The sequence below is a fragment of the Lethenteron reissneri genome, chromosome 66 (assembly GCF_015708825.2).
Source record: "Lethenteron reissneri isolate LAM-NWPU_2019-01 chromosome 66, ASM1570882v1, whole genome shotgun sequence".
Taxonomy (NCBI): Eukaryota; Metazoa; Chordata; class Hyperoartia; order Petromyzontiformes; family Petromyzontidae; genus Lethenteron; species Lethenteron reissneri.
The window spans coordinates 2,335,723-2,354,432 of NC_083844.1; the positions used below are offsets into that span (position 1 = coordinate 2,335,723).

Sequence of the window (18,710 nt, forward strand, 5' to 3'; positions counted from 1 at the left end):
TCGAAGACTCGTCAAGGGGAAGCTGCCAGAATCCCGAAGAGAGATCCAATGTTGAAAAAAACTTCGCCCCAGACAAGGCATCGAGGGAATCATCCATACGCGGAAATGGGTACGCGTCTGCGACGGACACCTTATTCAATTTACGAAAATCGATGCAAAATAGCAGATTCCCATCCTTCTTTTTCACAAGGACTACCGGCGCGCCCCATGGACTGTTAGACGGGGATATAATATCAGCGGCTAGCATGTCCTCCACTGCCCCGCGAACCTGATCCCGCTCCGTCGGGCTCAACCGATGCGAGTTCAACCGAATCGGAGTGGCATCCCCCATCTCAATGTGGTGGGAAAGCAGGGAGGTGCGTCCCAAGTCAAAATCATCCGAGCTGAACACGTCGGAATAACTTAGCAACAGCGCGCGAAGCGCGGACCGCTGCTCTCTGGTCAGGGACGAATTCTCCCCGCATAACTCGGCAACCCAATGGTCATCCTGCCCCGTTGGCCCCGAAACCCCCCCTACCATGTCCCGGCAGACCCGGTTGTCATGGGTCGTGAACGCGGTCGTGGCGTGAGCCACAACTGTTCCGGCCGAGACACTGACATTCTCTGCACTCCCATTTAGCACCTGTAAGAACGGGGGCTGGCCTGGCTGGACAATTGTTTGTGCCCCAACCAGCGCCGAGCAGCCCGTTATAGCCGTGGACGGCGATAACAGAACCCACGCCGCTCCCTCAACGCCAGGTACTGGCTTCCGATATCTCAACGGGATAAGCATCTGCGAACCAGGTGGAATGTCAACAGATACCTCGGACAGCGCCTGCACCTGGCAAATAGGGGCAGACCGGCCCCATGGCGATGGTAGGAACGAAATTTTACGCCCCCCCGGTAATTCAATGTAGTTTTGATCAATCCTTATTTGAATGGGCATTTTTGCCAGGAAATCAGTCCCCAACAAACAGGGCACCGCGAGGGACCTAGAGATCAACACGGTCCCTGAAGCCGACACCGCTCCGATGGTTATGTTGGCGTCCACCTGGCCCACAATGCCCATACTTCCCCCATTCGCCGCTATGCATGAATCATAAACTGCTCGCACTTTCCCTGGCGGAATGCCCAAAAGATGGAAAATGACATCCGAAATAATGGTCGCGGACGCACCGGAGTCCACCAAAATACGCACCTTGACCCCCTGAATGGAACCCGGTACCGTGGACGACCCCGTAGTGGCCGCAACTACCCTGCGTGCCAATCGGCGCCATTGCGTCAGCGAGCGACCCGGGTCAACTGGAGGCACCTTGTTGTTAACGACACACGGACCGCGCGGCGATGGTGATGCATGAGGTGACAGGCCTTGCCGGGTGTCTGTTGCGCACCGACTTGCCTGTATTGGTGGGTCTTTTCGTGCGACGTCCGTAGTCGAGGCCTCCTGCTGGGGCGGCCCCGGGATGCGAGCCCAGCAGTCCCTTGTGAAGTGGCCCTTACGGCCGCAGCGGAAGCACTCGACGTCGTTCCGACGCGCAGCACCCCCCCTGTCCCGACGATCCCGCGCCAGCAGCGCGGACCTCGGCCCCGTCCCCCCCCATGCAGGCCACTGGGCGGAGGCGGCCGTCAACTCCTGCGATCCCTTGTCGTCAGGAACGTAGATCGCCTTCGTAGGATCCCACCCCGTAGCACCGCCTTCAACGACGGGCCCCCCCGTCCAAGCCGACACCTGCTTCCAGCGTCGGAGATTAAATTGAGCGTCCAAGCACTTAGCCACAGCACGGGACGTCAATTTATCATGGCTGCACACCGGCATGGGGATCCCAAGGTCTCTAGATAATTCGAGCATCTTGCCCAACACGAGGGGCTCCAACAAATCGGGCTCTGTCTCGGGGTATGCCGCCATCGCCAGTTCTAGAACTGCGCCTCTGTAGGCCACCGGCGATTCATCAGGCGCCTGCTGGCGCTGAACAAATCTCCGATGAGCGTCGTCCGGAGGCTCGTACGCATCCGCCATCTCCTCAAAGACACCCTGCAGCGTCTTCTTCTTGTCGGCCTTGATGGAGCGGAAGAACCGGACGGACTCGTCGTCGAGAAGTGTTGGTAAGACTTCCAGGGCCTCCGCGTCCGTCCACATGGCGGAGCGTACAGCTGCTTGAAAGCGGCAGGCGAATGTGCTCCAATCGCCGCCGATTGAGAATTCTTTGACCGTTGTCAAGTGACGGCTGCGGGTTCTTGCTCCTCCGATGGTAACACGCGCGGCAGCGACAAGATGGCGTCGCTCCGCATTGTGTGCAAGATGGCGGCTTCCCGTGGCGGAGGGCGCAAGATGGCGGCTTCCCGCCGTTCTTCCTCGGCCACGCCCAAGATGGCGTCTTCGTGCCGCGTGGTCGAGAGGGCTGACGGCGACGGCAAGGCCCCGGCCCGTTGTTCCTCGCCGGGCCTCCCCGAAGTCGTCGCCGGCGTGACGAGAACGCACAATTGCGCCAGTACCGTCTTCAGCGCTTCCAGTTGCGCCGCCACCTGTCGCCATCCGTCGTCAGCGTCCAGTCGCGCGGGTGGGCCCACCGAGGCGGCCACGTCCTGCACGGCTGGAACCCCGCTCGTCCCCGCTCCGCTGTCTTCCTCCATCGTGGGCAGCGCCACCGCTGGAGGGAGATCGTCGTCGGAAGATGTTGCCGAAGATGGTGCAGGGACGGTCTTCTTCCTGAGCTGTTTTGACATGCCATTTCACTTCTGACACCAATGTGTAATAAAGGACTCGACCACGAAGTCTGGCTTGGTGTCCTTTATTCGGTTCTTCCTCGCAACCCACACGGCTGTCCTTCTATACGCCTTCCGCACTGACACTGATACTGCTGTTTACTCCGTCACGCCAACAGCTCCTCTGTTGGTCTCCCGTTGTTCTCGTAACCTTCCAGCAGCCTCGCCGCTGTTACCCTCACGCAGCCCCCACTGGCTGCACTCGCTGCTGTTTCTCTTCTCGTCGCTCTCGTAGCCTCTCACACACAGCCTCGCCGGCTGTGTTCACCGCAGCTCCTCAACCACCCTCTCTCCAGCAGCCGCACTGCTGTCTTCTCTCCGCTTCGCCCAACGTGGCCTTCTCTTGTCCAGTCTCTCACTCTCTCCCCTCCTCTTCCGGTCTCATCCCTTAAGAACCTTAACCTTGCTCCCACGTCACCTAACTCCACCTCTCCGTGACGTCACATCCGGGAGGTCGCCCGCGCCCGCATTACAAATGTAATAAAGGACTCTCTCTCAGATGTCGATCTCCGTTGTCCTTTATTGGGTTCGTAGAATCTCCGTACCACGGCGTCTCGCTCAGGCCCGCGTCCCGCTCGACAACCTCTCCACAGCCCTCGGCTGCTCCGTTGTGCGGGCTCCCTGCTGTTCCAATATGCAGTCTCACTGCTGCCCCGTCAGGCGATCCTTGCAACCACACCGCTGCCCCGCTATCTAGCGTCACTGCTGCCCCTTTCACAGCTAGCCTCTCACTGCCCCGTTAGCTCTCTTCGTCTGACACCGATGGCCGTCGGTGTCGACGTCTCCCACCGCGTGGCAACCGCGCCACACTCTCCATCTTGCCCAGCGTGGCCTCCTCGTATTTCACTCCGTCTCAACTCCCCTTTCCCCTTTCGGTTCTCTCCCTAAATCCTCTCCCCCACGTGACCCTAACTCCACCCACTCCCCACGTGACCCAGACTCCACCCCCCCCCCCTCAATCCTTGCTCGCATTACACATTTAACTATGGGACCCTTTTTGCCGTTATGATGAAAAATATTCGGCTTTACCCTTCCTGGAAATAACAGGAGGAGTTGTATTATGATATTCAAACAGTAAAACTAAAAAGACACCTATTGCAAGTATATATTCACCACACGTGCTTGGAGTAAAACATGCAAACAAACATGGTTTGATAATAATGTATGCATTGCTCTTGAAACTGATTGGTCTATACCTCATTTATTCCCTTGTCTATGCACAGGCATTAGACGAGAGCATGCCAAAAGGTTAACATCCAAAGGCAACACAAATATCAAAGCATTAATAGCTTGGGTTGAGCAGTTATATGTATGGGACCCTTTTTAGGTGTATATTTGGTGTTTGAACATCTAAACAGTGCATTATTGCTGTAAACAGTAAAGCCTATTATTTATTTCATTATTTTTACACTGGCAAAAAGGATCCTACAGATATAAAGGAGTTAATTTGAATTATACATATTCAATGTAGAGGTATTTTTCTGTTACTAAATAGTTACTATTAGGCCATTAGTAATATCCTTCTTTAAACATTGATCATAATATATTTTTCATTATTTTTTAATCAGAACTCAATGTTTCGCTGGCATTTTCGTTAAGTGCTATCAAGAAGGGCCATTTTCCAAAACGGGCTGATTATATTTATTTTAAGTTAGTGTTATTAATGAATGTGTTTAGATGTAGTTTTTCTAATCTATATGAAGTTGTTCACTAGTAAATTTACTATGTATTATTCTAAGAAATAGGGTAGTGTACAGTATACAATTTAATACTATGTATTTTATACTTTAGCTTTTTACGTTGATGTTTAGTTACTGCAGCTACGTAATATTAGAATGTCTTCCCTTAATTAATGCTACCCCTATCGCCTCCCTATGCAGTTTATACTTTAGCTTTTTACGTTGTTGTTTAGTTACTGCAGCTACATACTATTAACATCCCTTCCCTTTATTAATGCTACCCCTATCCCCTCCATTTGATGCATTTCACAAATAGCACTAATCGCATTCCTGCATTTCCCATTTCCCATAAATATGCTAAATATGCTAAATTCCTCTTGATATGCAGATTCTTTTGCCAATGCACATTCCCCCCCCCCCTTCCAACCCAGCTTAAATAGACGCTCCAAGCAGGGTGGTGTTTTCTTTTAGACGCTGTCGCCTCGACAGACCTGGTCTTCACCTGAGGACGGCTGCTTGTGTTGTGGCCGAAACGTCGTGAGAATTATTTTATTAAGTTTTATTTTTATTATTTTATTACTTCCCTTCTACGTGACTTTACCGAAAGAACCAAGAAGATGAATCCCTGCAGTCACGAAAGCTTTAAATCGAAATTTTACAGAAGATATTGCCAATTAAATGCACATTTAATTGCACCACACATTAAACATTAGAAATGCATTACATGAACACTGTACAGACACATATAGCATACGCGAAACTCACTTGTGCACGCAGTTTGCTGCAACCAGTATCCATCTACTTCCAATGAACACAGCAGCGCAAGAGAGATAACCATACATGTTCTGCAGTTGAACCGTGTTATCTGCTGTTATCCCACAAGGTGCAGGCACTAAAATGGAATGTAAAAAAGTGGAAAATGTTAAAAGACTCATCCAAATAACTAAAGCTATACAACAATAAAAGTCGTCTTATCCGTGGTGATGTGGGGAATAAACATTGCGGATCCTTTCTATTATCCTCTAAGTTATGCCTGACTCCATTCGGATTTACTCCATCTTCAACAACAAAACAACTCTCAGAATGTGTATAAAAATTATGTATTGATGAACTGCACCTATCTTTAAAAAAATGTGAGGCATATGAGTCGTGACGATTATACCAAAATCAATGACAGGGATAACGGCCGGACAAGATAAACAAATAACTCGTGTTGCTGCCTTTTTCATGGACCAAACCCAAACATGTTCCTCAGTAAGCTATAAAAACTACGCCGATCCTGTAATAAAAGTTCAATGAAATTCCACAACATCTCGGCAACTAATCAATTCCTGCCACCGAACACATATGTAGACTACCAGACTGGGTCAGCTGGAAATCCTATGAATAATCATAATCTGTGGATAATTGGATGCATTCACTCGTGAACTCCACTTATTCACACACTAAAAAATCATGATTACTAAAGTGGCCTCTGCGTGTGTGATACATGCAGCCTGTGTGCACATTTGTGAAATGCACGTGCGCTGTACAGTAAATTATGTCCTTTTAAATACTCATGAGTCATCCATGGAATTGCGTCCATGGATGACCTATAAGCACCCCTTCCCACTGTCTATGCAATTACATATGCAAAGTGCCCCGACCATACACATCCGTTGAGATGTTATCAGGGGATGAAGAGGGATTACATGTCCATTATTGAGGGAGGGGTGCGGCACGTGGAGTGACGTCACCCACTCATGATTATTAATGAGGGGAGGAGTGCGGCATGTGGAGTGCGCGACCTTCTTGTCCGTGAGTGTAAATTTCCACGCGGCATGAATATAAATGAAGGTGGGGGGGGGGGGCTCTTTTGCAGTGACGTCCCGCACGGATGTAGCACTGTGCTGTGTAGATTTATTTTTTACCGTCACTTTCTGGAAAGAAGCGTCATATTTGAAGCGACTGCGCAATAAATTATTCAATACAGATCGACCTTCCTCTGCGTGAGCGTAAAAATTCAACCACTCATTAATACTAATGAGATGGGGCTTCATGTGGAGTGACGTCACGGGGGGGTGGGCCTCATGTGGAGTGACGTCACGCGCGGTAAGGGCATTTCTTGGTGATTATAGTAGGTAATTTCAATGGACATTTGAAGAACACAGGGGGCTCTTTCACCTGTTTCGTTCATGGGTTTTAAAATGACCATTTGAATACAAATGATGAGGATGGCAGGAATCTGCTTGTAACGAAAAAAGCGGAATCTGTTGAGCAATTGGAGAACAGAAAGCAATTCTAGATTTGAAGCTTCTGTGACTGCAAGTATGCATATTCTTAGGTTTTCGATAAAGTCACGTAGGTAAAAATTTAAAATTTATAAAAGTAAAATAAAAATAAGATAAAAATCACGAGGTTTTGGAGGCAACACAAGCTTCCGTCTTCAGGTGGAACCGTCACAGCACGATAGCTGTATCAAGTAAATGAGAGATTACAAGAGATACTATCCCGTATATATAGTGGTTAAGGGGGGGGGGGGGGGATGGGCCAGGAACGGCCCACTTTTTATCATTATGGTAAGGTGCGGCTTGAGACTACGGTTAGTCTACATAACAAAGGACTGAGCCTTTACTATGAGATTGTCTTTTCCGAGACCAGGGTGCTCTGCAAACGTCCTGGCTATCATCAGAGGTTTGTACACCAAGCCATACAAATATACAAACACAGACATAATTTCAACTGTGATGATGGTTACAAACTGAGTAATCATTGGAAAGATGTGATTAACCATGCAAAAAAGATTTAACTACACATATTTGGACCATCTTATTTGACAGATAACTATTCTTGAGTTACTGTACAGGTTACTGATAGACAGCCAATTTTGTTTTACCATGTTTAGCTTCTTTTTTCACACACTGGTTTCCTGCTACAACATAGCAGGAGGCCGTTTCTTCCTGACCTGCTTTTGTGCTTTTACCATCTACATGGCAGAGGCTCGGTCTCATTAGTAGCAGTTGCACTTTGAACAACTCTGGCACCCCCCCCCCCCCTCTCAGGCTCAGTCCTTTATTATGTAGACTAACCGTAGTCTCAATCCGCACCTTACCATAATAATAACAAGTAAACCCGTAAAAACAAAGTTTTTCACTCTAAATCCTTTATATGCGTGGCGGCTAGAGTTCTCTCGTCCTCTGGCTTGAGATGGCTGCATTCTATGGGTCAGATGATTGTCTGCCAGTATTAAGCAATTGGTAATTAAATATTTAATTTGTTTTCCCTAAACAGTGTAAAATTTAGGATTTTTTTTTTCACGAAAATTAATTGTCACACACAACGAGTCTGTGGAAAATGTCAGCTCGATTGGATCACGGGAAGTGGGTTAAAAAACGAGCGAAAGATTTGCACGGTCCTAAGCAAGCAAGCGAACTTAATATAAAGGATTAAAAAATATATTCGCCTGTGGAGGACGCGGGGATCGATCCCGCGACCTTTGGCATGCGAGGGCGCTACCAACTGCGCTACTCCGCCACGGCCTGTGGAGGGGTTACGCTCTGGGCTCTTACACTCTGACGTTCAGCCAAAGCCATTAATGAGTTATATTTGAATATATGTAAAATACATTTTTTTTGCCTAAAAAGTGTAACATTTTGGGAATTTTTTTTTCACGAACAATAATTGTCTGGCACAACGAGTCTGTGTGAAAAATGTTAGCTCGATTGGATAACGGGAAGTGGGTTAAAAAACGACCGAAAGATTTGCACGGTCCTAAGCAAGCAAGCAAGCACGCAAGCAAGCAAGCATGCGAACTTAATATAAAGGATTTAAAAAGTGGGCCGTTCCTGGCCCACCCCCCCCCCCCCTTAACCACTATATATACGGGATAGTATCTCTTGTAATCTCTCATTTACTTGATACAGCTATCGTGCTGTGACGGTTCCACCTGAAGACGGAAGCTTGTGTTGCCTCCGAAACGTCGTGATTTTTATTTTATTTTTATTTTACTTTATAAATTTTAATTTTTTACCTACGTGACTTTACCGAAAACCTAAGAATATGAACAGAAAGCAAACATAACTGCGGATAAAAAGTAAAAATAGGGTGCAGATGACCCAATAGGTTATACGGATAATTGGACCTGTGGTTATTTGGTTTGTTAAGAGAAGCCTAACGGGATTGCAATGAATTTCAAATGAATATTCAAGTAAGAAGTGGTAATATACCTAAACAATGTAAAATGTATAGTGTATTTAATGTGTATTTGTTACACGTACTGACAGTGTGTACTGTGGCATGTACTCACCTTCTGAACGTCTTGTTACTTTAATGGAGCTATAGCTTACGATGAAGCCTCGACCTGTGGTGAAATTGAAAGTTTAACAACACCACGTTATTTGGCATTTTCGGATTGACTTCATCCCAGCATTACAACTCTTGAGTCCAAACAGATTCATAAATATTCTGACAAACAATCTAACAGTTTTAGATGCAATTTCTCACCGCCGTTCTAATTGGCTGGAGGCCATGTGCCCATCTAGCACGCGAGGTGGTCAGTGCAGGGTGCTGATTGGCTGTATGGGGAGCAGGGCACTTTCACTCGCCTAATGCAATGGAAATCTTTGTCCTGTACAGCAAACCCTTGCCCATTACGGAGTCTTGTTACATTCTTGAAAGTATCCGCAATGGTGATAACAGGAAAACGCGGAATTTGGTTCACGGTTCGGAATATGACACCCACCCCTCCTTAAGTTTTATGTTGACCTACATCAGCGCAAGCATTAAATGGGAAGTATTTTGAATGTAAAATTACAATGAATATTTTCTAGTGTTGAATATAACTTGTACAGTAAATGTATAGAATTTAAATAATAAATGTAGTGTACAATACTGTACGTGGTGCCATGGCCTCGAAGTCACTCTGCAAGCGCCGCGACCCCCCCTGGCCCCCACACTGCATACACACATGCAGCGCACGCGCGGAGTGTCCTGATGGGGAATTGCTTGGCACAACAGGTGTTAAACCGAAGGGTCCCTATGAGGAAAGTACAACGGTTTCCCGGTGCCAGGGACTTGTCCGACCCTCGCAGGACAATATACATCGTGGTGCCCCTGAATTGGCTTAATAGTGTATGGGTGCAAAGAGGTTACCGGGCCAGCCGTCATTCACGACGTCAGTCGGGTGTTAATCCGGAGGCGACAGACGCTGTCGCCTCCGGATTACTGATGTTATTGTAATAATTTCTTATTTTTTATTCATTAAATGTTTACCATCTGCATTATTATCAGCACTATTACCAATACCCAAATAAAGCCCTCATATATTGTTCATAGGAAATAAATAACTCTGTCGGGAATACATTCCCATATTTACAATGGTAAGATGACCCTTTTAAGTGCTGATTTGATTGGCACTCACTTCTCCAGGAATGCATCTTGAGCACTAAGCGAGGTCTGCCTATAACCAAAGTTGATCCAAGTTGATGTTATTTAGGTCAGATAGTGAGACGCTGTAAGAACGGAACTTGATTTTCAAGTATGACCTGTGTGGCACTTCCCAAATGTGGTCAAAGCAAACAGGCAAATGTGAAGTGTGTTAGCATCAGCCACAGATAGCTACGGTGAGAGATAACAGTAATGGACACAAAAGATAGAGATGTGGGAGAGACGTACACTCCCTCTCCTCACATACCACTCTCCTCCAACCCCAACTCCCCTTATATGCATCTGTCTTGATTATCAAGGAGAGCTTTCACAAGCAAGTCTGGAACCCCTTTCACAAACAGCTTGGCCAATGTTCAAAAAGCCACGAATACAGAAAAACCTTCCACTTGCACGCCATTAACATTTAACACGAAGCCCGTGCACACCACTGTCCCACTAACAAAAGGGGGCTGTGAGCATGCTCATGCCTGCATGATTACCTTGCGCAAACGTGGTAGCGATCCTACGATCATCACCCTGCGTTCACGCCGCGCGTTCCCCCACCGCTACCCAGGACTCAGCTTGCACACGCAGTCGTGCCACACAGAATTCGCACACATCACACTACCTATGCTCTGTGCTAACCTTTATTGTCGGCGCAAACCACAATCCTGTAAAGTAAGCTGCCCAGTCAACACTACCCGGGGTGAGTATCTTGCGAGAAAAGCCTAGCCTACTAGTGTCTACACTCCCACTCAAGCGTCCTACCATGTACCTTGTAGCTGTACTCGCGACGAGAAAGCCTTCCCTAACACTGCCTCGTTGCGACACTAACTGGCATCACACGGACACTGCGAGCGGCTGGAGAAGGCAGGATGGGCAGGGGGGGTCTTGACGGCCAAATGTTGATGAACAACTCAAGAATGGCCCCCGGGCTCCCCTTTTTATCAAACAGACTTCAAAAGTCTTCTTGGTTCTTTCGGTAAAGTCACGTAGAAGGTAAGTAATAAAATAATAAAAATAAAACACAATAAAAAATTCTCACGACGTTTCGGCCACAACGCAAGCAGGCCGTCCTCAGGTGAAAACCAGGTCCGTCGAGGCGACAGTCTGAATGAAACAGCACACGAGCTTGGAGCATATATATAAGCTGGGCGCCTTGACAAAGGAATTTGCATATCAAGAGGAATTTAGGATATTTATGGGAAATGCAGGAATGTGATTAGTACTACATATGCATGTGCATTATGCAGGATTAACAGCATCAAAGGGAGCTGCAGTTGCTGCTGCTGCTGCAGTTGCTGCTGCTGCTGCAGTTGCTGCTGCTGCTGCAGTTGCTGCTGCTGCTGCAGTTGCTGCTGCTGCAGTTGCTGCTGCTGCTGCAGTTGCTACTGAAGTTGCTGCTGCTGCTGCAGTTGCTGCTGCTGCAGTTGCTGCTGCAGTTGCTGTTGCTGCTGCAGTTGCTGCCTTATCCATTTTAATATAACACTATGTATTATTCTACCCACCCTAATGTGTATCACACTGCTATATATTTACTATACAATTACGACACCATACATTACTCTGCACACTGCACCAAGCATACAAATGCCACACTATCTGCCACTGGGGTCACAAAAAAGATCTCCAAAATCCTGATTAAACACAAGATCCAGGTCCGATTCAACACAGTACATAAAATCCGTGATCTGGTCCCGTCTGTAAAAGATGTGGTTCCGGACATACAGTACCCTGGCGTCTACAAACTAAGTTGCCTCTGTGGTAGCAGTTACATTGGAGAAACCAAACGACATGTCTCGGACCGCATCCGTGAACATAAAGCAGACCTGAAACACGGTAGGACAAACACCTCAGCCGTGGCAGATCACTGTTACAATTCAGTGGGCTCACATGACATTGACTTCTCCAAGACAGAGGTTCTCTGCAAGCCATCTGGCTATCATGAGAGATTCGTTCATGAGGCGATCCACATATACAAACACAGAGACAATTTCAACCGAGAAGATGGATTCTGGCTTAGCAATCATTGGAAGGACGTAATAAACCATATCGGATCTTAACTGATTGTGTTCACGTTTACGGTGACTTTCAGACCGCGTTCCACTCACTGGCATTGTATTCTCCGCAGGGAATGGATTCTTTACTCCGCTGCAAGTTTCCCCCCACCACTCACCCATTGACACGACGGTCAATGGTAGAGTGTATAGTGGCAGATAGTGTGGCATTTGTATGCTTGGTGCATTGTGCAGAGTAATGTATGGTGTCGTAATTGTATAGTAAATATATAGCAGTGTGATACACATTAGGGTGGGTAGAATAATACATAGTGTTATATCAAAATGGATAAGGCAGCAACTGCAGCAGCAGCAACTGCAGCAGCAGCAGCAACTGCAGCAGCAGCAGCAACTGCAGCAGCAGCAACTGCAGCAGCAGCAGCAGCAACTGCAGCTCCCTTTGATGCTGTTAAACCTGCATAATGCACATGCATATGTAGTACTAATCACATTCCTGCATTTCCCATAAATATGCTAAATTCCTCTTGATATGCAAATTCATTTGTCAAGGCGCCCAGCTTATATATATGCTCCAAGCTCGTGTGCTGTTTCATTCAGACTCTGTCGCCTCGACGGACCTGGTTTTCACTTGAGGACGGCTGCTTGCGTTGTGGCCGAAACGTCGTAATAATTATTTTATTGTGTTTTATTTGTATTATTTAATTACTTCCCTTCTACGTGACTTTACCGAAAGAACCAAGATAATGCAATACCTCATAACTTAATTCTGATATCTTCATTATACAGATTAATATTTTGTGGTGCAGTGGTTACACTTTTGTCCCACATAAAGACGTCCCATGGTTCGATTCCTGACTTGGGAAATTTGTAATGTTCTCTCACTATTCTGTATGAATTTCCACAGGGTTCTCAGGTTTTCTCCCTTATCTAATAAAACATCCAAAACTAAGTTGCATTGGCCAAATATACAAATATTAAATTGGAGCTTTCGTGACTGCAGGGATTTTTTCTCTGCCCCCTCCCTCTCTCCGCCCCCGCCCCCTCTCTCTATTTAAGGCCTCGTCAGAGAGACGATCTCTCTCTTTGTGCCGATGCGTGTTCTCTCTCTGTGTATCTGTGTGATATCTGTCTGCTTATATGTCTGTCTATAGTTTTCTGGTTAGATTTTTGTTGCTATTTCTTTTATACCTGATGATTGCTTGTGTTGCAATCTAAACGTCGTAGTATGCTATTATTTAATTTATTATTTTATCTTTATACGTGACTTTACCGAAAGAACCAAAGAACAAATATACAAATACTAAAAAATACCTGAGAACTAATTACTTAATTGGGATCGCACATACCAGCAACATCAACGCCTCGTGGTGGGACCCTCTTGAAAAAAACAAGCCTTGAGACTTAGATCTACTTTTGTGGTGAACTAGATTTACAAATATCATCTTAAAGGTCAGATAAGAATTTTACCTGACATCTCTACTAGAATGAAGAATCAGAAAGAAAAGACAACTTTAAACAATTGCAGTCGTGAATTTTTGTGGTCAGATTGTATAGAGAGATATCGACTAAGAGTTTAGAGTATGGAGATGATCTTTGGATTTGCTTTGTAGACGTTAATACGTTCCAGTCCAATATCCGGATTGACCTGGCACCATGACATGTTTGTCCATCGTTGGGCCTAGCTCAGCATGGTATACCTCGCTCTTCATTTGGTTCAATATTTCCTGAGCCTAAACAGTGCATCTGCAGGTTCTCGGCAGCAGTGGGCGCTGTTGTGTTATATCTATGTAGAGTGCATGGTGTAAAATTCAAATACAGTACACTTTTTACGAGACCCTTTAGGGTAAAGCCTATATTTTTTTATCATCAAATATACTTGCAGGAGTCAGATGCTATGAATGTTGTGGCGAGACAGAAATAATGCATGAGTCTGGAAGGGAACACAGCAGGTGAGTTTTGTAGCTCCAATGTGGCGGAGGGCCTATTTCTGAGACATGCATTAAACAATTTTATTTAACCAGGTAATGCCCACTGAGCTATATAGATTGTTTCAGAAGCGATGTGGCCACAAATTCTAGCTCCACGAAGTTGCTTATCACGTGGAAAGTTATAGCAAGCCAAATACTCCAAACGCGTGATGTGATTCTAAATGTGGAGGGGGTAAACGGACGATTCAGAGAAAAATCTACGCGACCACAGGTATAGAGCCATGCAAACTCCAAATATACAGGCAGGAGTAGTCAGGGTCGGGATCGAAGCCACAACCTCCTGTAGACCAGGCGAGGTAGTTAACATCTCCTACCCCCAGTGGGGCACAGGCATTTGAGTGGTCTTCATGAGTCGGTTAACCAAGACCTGACCAGGTGTGGTGGTATCAATGGCTTTGACTACAATTACACAATAGATCGTGAATATGTTAACATATATATTAACTTAATTAGAATGTTTTGGAAATCCTCGGTAATTAAAACTGCCAAAAGGTGTAATTCCCTCAGCCAAGTTAGAAGGTAACATGTTTTGCATGTTGCAAATGCCAATCTATTAGATATCTATTTTCTGTTTACCTAAGCCATGCATTGTAATACATAACTGATTACATATTTAAAAGTGTGTTTAAAGATAGCTCTGCTGAGTGCCTAATCCTAAGCCACTGTCATGCTAACCTTAAATATATCACAATCTTTAGTCCCACTATAAAAAAATCCCTTTTATTCCTTGACTTAAAGCTTTCGTGACTGCAGGAAATCATATTAATTCGGTCATTTGGTAAAGTCAAGTAGATAGGTTGAAAGAAAATAACTAAAAAGAACAAAAAAACTATGACGTTTCTATCACAACACAAGCGATCTTCATCATCTTTTTTTTCATCTTTTCTCCTCCTGATGATGATCACTTGTGTTGTGATTGAAACGTCGTAGTATTTTTGTTATTTTCTTTCAACCTATCTACATGACTTTACCAAAAGACCCAAAGGATACCTTTTATTCCTTTTAAACTCAATTTATGAGCAATGCATAATTTATGAACGAAATGCAAATCTTATCCTAATACTCCAGTTTTCTGTATATTTATAAAATGCAAAAAAAGGTTCTTATTGTGTATATACTTATGTTCAGGAGTTCCCAGGACGCACTCGGAGACAGGTAAGGTTATGGGCTTTCGCCAAAGGTTTATTAAGGGTTGTTACAATCTAACACAAGGGTACACAACTCCCAGGGGTTAGGGGTCCTACGCTGAGTCCTGGTCCCTGCCCGGCTAGCTCCGGTCTTTCTCTCTCGTGTCGGATCGGGGACTCTGCTGACTCCACCGGCCAGAGAGAAAGCACCTCTATCGGCTACCACCGGCTTCTCCCCAGACTCACTACTCGATCCCTCTCTACCCCTGGTTCCCTCTCTACCCTTCTCACTCTACTCATTCCCACAGTGACCCCGCTTTCGTCACGGGGTCTCCCTTAAGTACTCTCCGAGACGTGAAGTCATCGAGCCGCCCAGCGCGCATGACGCCACGTTCCGTGACATCATCGCACTGAACGGCACACATGATGTCACGTCCCCATTTTACTCCTTACACTTATGGTATTCAACAAATATCCGTACTAGCCTTTTGACCGTCCATGGAAGGGTGTGTAGTGACTGTACTTGTCGATGTATAGTGCCGGTGATGTCATTGCGGGCAGCCCGGGTTGCGGGCTGCAGTACCAACACTAGTGGTGGTTGGGTGAGTGCTGGTTAGCGCGAAGGCACCGCGAGCAGCGTGCAGTGCTGGCCCCCAGTGAGGTAGCGAGAGCGACCGTCAGCCAGCCAGGGTTACTCTGGGGCATGATACGCTAGTTGACCTGCTGTCACGTGACCAGACGATACTGGAGGAAGGCCACCGGTGTACGGGAGCCGAGGGGTGGTCACGTGGTCCCGGGAACTTTCGAGAAGGGGCCCGAAGAGCCTGGAAGGTGGGCTGGGCTAAAGGCGGAGCCAGCCCCAGCCCAGGGGCATATAACGAGAGCTCCGTGAGGAGCTCGTGGTTCTTCAAGTGTTGGTGTTCGAAGATCCATGTCGGGGAGATGAAAGCCTCTAGCCACGCAGGTCCGGGACCCAGCTTGTGGTCCGGGCCGGGATAGCGAACCATGTCTAGTTCTGCCGTAGTGTGGCTAGATGGGCATTCGAGACCCGAGCGTAGGTTATGTTATGTCGGCGCTGTTGTGTTAAATAAATAGTGTGGCTCCCAAGTCAACAGTCTGCGACTCAGTTGGACTCACTACAACTGGTGTCGGAAGTGGCCAACTTGCTCGGCTATAGCTAGCGGTAGACGGAAGATGACTACACATTGCAGAGTTCGTGTGTGAGAGTCGGACGATGAAGATGACAATGAGCTAATTTTGTCCACGGCCGCCGAGGACGGAGCAGAGACGCTGGCCGCGGAGCAGGGCGCAGTCGGGGTGTGGGGCACCTCGCCTTCTGTTGAGGAGCTCGTCAGGGACGCACATGGCCATCTCACTGACCTCCTCCATGCGGTGTCCTCCATCCTCGTCGACGGCAAAGGAAGGGGCGGCGGTGCTATCCGGGCGAGGCGACTTGGCCGCTATTTCGCGAAGGGCGGAAACGCCATCGCCGCTGCCCGCACTTGCGGGCGCCATTTTGCTGCTGGTGCGGAGCCCGCCAAGCTTGAAGCGGGGACGTCATTTGACGTCCAGTCGCTCCGCCGTCGGCTGCCCTTCATTAAACAATTTGTTGCCTCAAGCGGAGATTGGGTGGCATTTAAGAGAAGATTCCTCACGAATGCTGACATGGCGGGGTGGTCAGAGGCGGACGTGCTGAAGTCGCTTCCTGCCGCCCTTGATGACGATGCTTTAGTGGCATTCCTCGCCATCCTGCCGTTCGAGAAGTTGACCCTCACGCCAGAAGTTTGCGGTGCAGTGGAGGGGTGATGCTGAGTCAGCCCTCGTGTACAGGAGTGCGCTTTGGGCGCTGGCGAAGGTCGCGTATTCGCCAAGGAGCTTCGCACTGTCCTTGCTGCCGACGGCGGGGATGTGTCTTCTCTCAAGATCGCCAGGTGTATCCAGGCACAGCAGACCCTGCAGTGTGAGAGAGTGCTGGTGGCGTGCTCCGCGTCTTCCGCCGAACCCGAGGGTCATCCGGTCGGTGTGGCCGTGTCCGCGTGCTCGCTATACCAGTGGGGCACCGATCGACGGGGTGACATTGATCGGTGCCGGGACGATCGGCGGCGGGCGAGGTCTGCTTCGTCCCATTCCAGCGACGGATGGGTGACCTGCTACAACTGCCTCCTACCGGGGCATGTCCAGTCGGGCTGCCGGGTTCCTCGACGGTGGGTCTTGGGATGTCCGCCGTCCTACGACTCCATCCCCCCTAAGGCGAGTTGCGGTGCACCTCACACTTAGCCCAGGGTTTCCTTCATTCATCAGGGGAGTCCGGTGTGTGTCGGGGTCGCGCGCATGTTCGGGGGGAGTCGGGTTGTGTTCGCGACACGCGGCCGCTCCGACCTAATCAGTGGTCGGAGCTGGCGGGTCGTGTGGTCGCGGCAACCGCGGGGTCTTCGGCCATGCTCGTTTTGTTGAGGGAGCGGAGGTACGCGTGCTTGTGGATACTGGCGTGTCCTCAACCATTATTTCTGAATTGATTTATAATATTTAGCCACGCTGGTGTCGCGTTTTAGAGCCGGTTGATGCTCCGTGTTTCGCCGCTAATGGCTGTTCGTTGGGAATAATTGGCCGCATCCCTGTTGCGCTGGGCATTGCGGATGTTCAATTGTCGGGCCACGTGTTGGTTTCCATGGCTCTGGCTGTCTCGTGCCTGCTAGGGACTGACTTTCTTGGCAAGATGCCCCTGAAAATTCGGATCGATCAGGGATGTTTGGAGTTGCCGTTGGGACGGCGTATGGCTTTTCTTCCGTCCCTGACTTGCATTAATGTTGCTAATGCTACAGTAGAGGCACTTGCATGCTGCAAGATGCGGATTCCTCCCGGCGCGCAAATGCTAGTGCCTCTTCATTTGCGGAAACCGCTTGATGCGCACACCATGAGTGATGGCATTGTGCTTGGTCCCTCGAATAGAATCAGTCGAGGGATGTAACTGGTTGCGGCACAGACGCTGGTTTCCCAGCACCAGCCGCCATTTATACCGGTCCTTAACACCAGGTTTGACACTACGATTATTCAAGAGCGTTCCGTGATCGCTCACGCGTCCCCGGCATGTCCGAAAGCGGATGTGGTGGGAAATGTCGAGGTCGGCGTTCGATCTCACGGACCTCCAGTGGTCGATGAGGCATGGATCAACAAATTATGTTCAGAATGTGGCGATTTGACCGCGGGCCAAATGAGTCAAAATTTGATATCGGTCTATTGAGCCACCATATTAACATGGGTGAAATGTTGGCTGTGAATATCATTTTGCCGTCCACCAGTCCATGGGGGGACTCCGATTGTCCTTGTTAAGAAACACAACGGCAGTCTGCGGTTTTGCGTCGATTTTAGAAAACTTAACAAGGTGTCAGTCGCAGATGCCTACCCCCTGCCTCGCATGGATGATTCTTTGGACGCTCTGGCAGGCGTGCGGTATTTTTCGACCCTCGACCTTTTGTCCGGGTTTTGGCAATTGCCGCTTGACGAGGCCTCGAAGCCCAAGACGGCTTTTCGGACACCACAAGGGCTGTTTGAGGTCAACCGACTTCTGATGGGGCTTCATTCTGTGCCTGCCACTTTTCAGAGAGTGATGGAATTGGTTTTGGCGGGCCTGCAATGGGTTTCATGCCTGAAAAATGTAGATGACGTCATCGTTATCGGATGCACGTTTGATGAGCATTTGGATCGCCTGCAGGCTGTTTTGTTAAGATGTATGCCGCCGACTTGATGTTCAAG

General features: G+C 48.0%; 1 protein-coding gene across 5 annotated transcripts in view; it reads right to left on the reverse strand.

Annotated features, from left to right (window-relative positions):
- LOC133359879 (deleted in malignant brain tumors 1 protein-like) overlaps positions 1-18,710 on the reverse strand; it is a 144,005-nt gene that overhangs the window by 9,137 nt on the left and 116,158 nt on the right. For all 5 annotated transcript variants that reach the window (XM_061578440.1, XM_061578438.1, XM_061578436.1 and 2 more), the window contains 2 exons: positions 8,707-8,760; positions 5,187-5,313 (listed from right to left, as the gene is read on the reverse strand). In XM_061578440.1, coding sequence (XP_061434424.1) covers positions 5,187-5,313; positions 8,707-8,760 — 181 coding nt within the window. The remainder of the gene's footprint in view (positions 1-5,186; positions 5,314-8,706; positions 8,761-18,710) is intronic.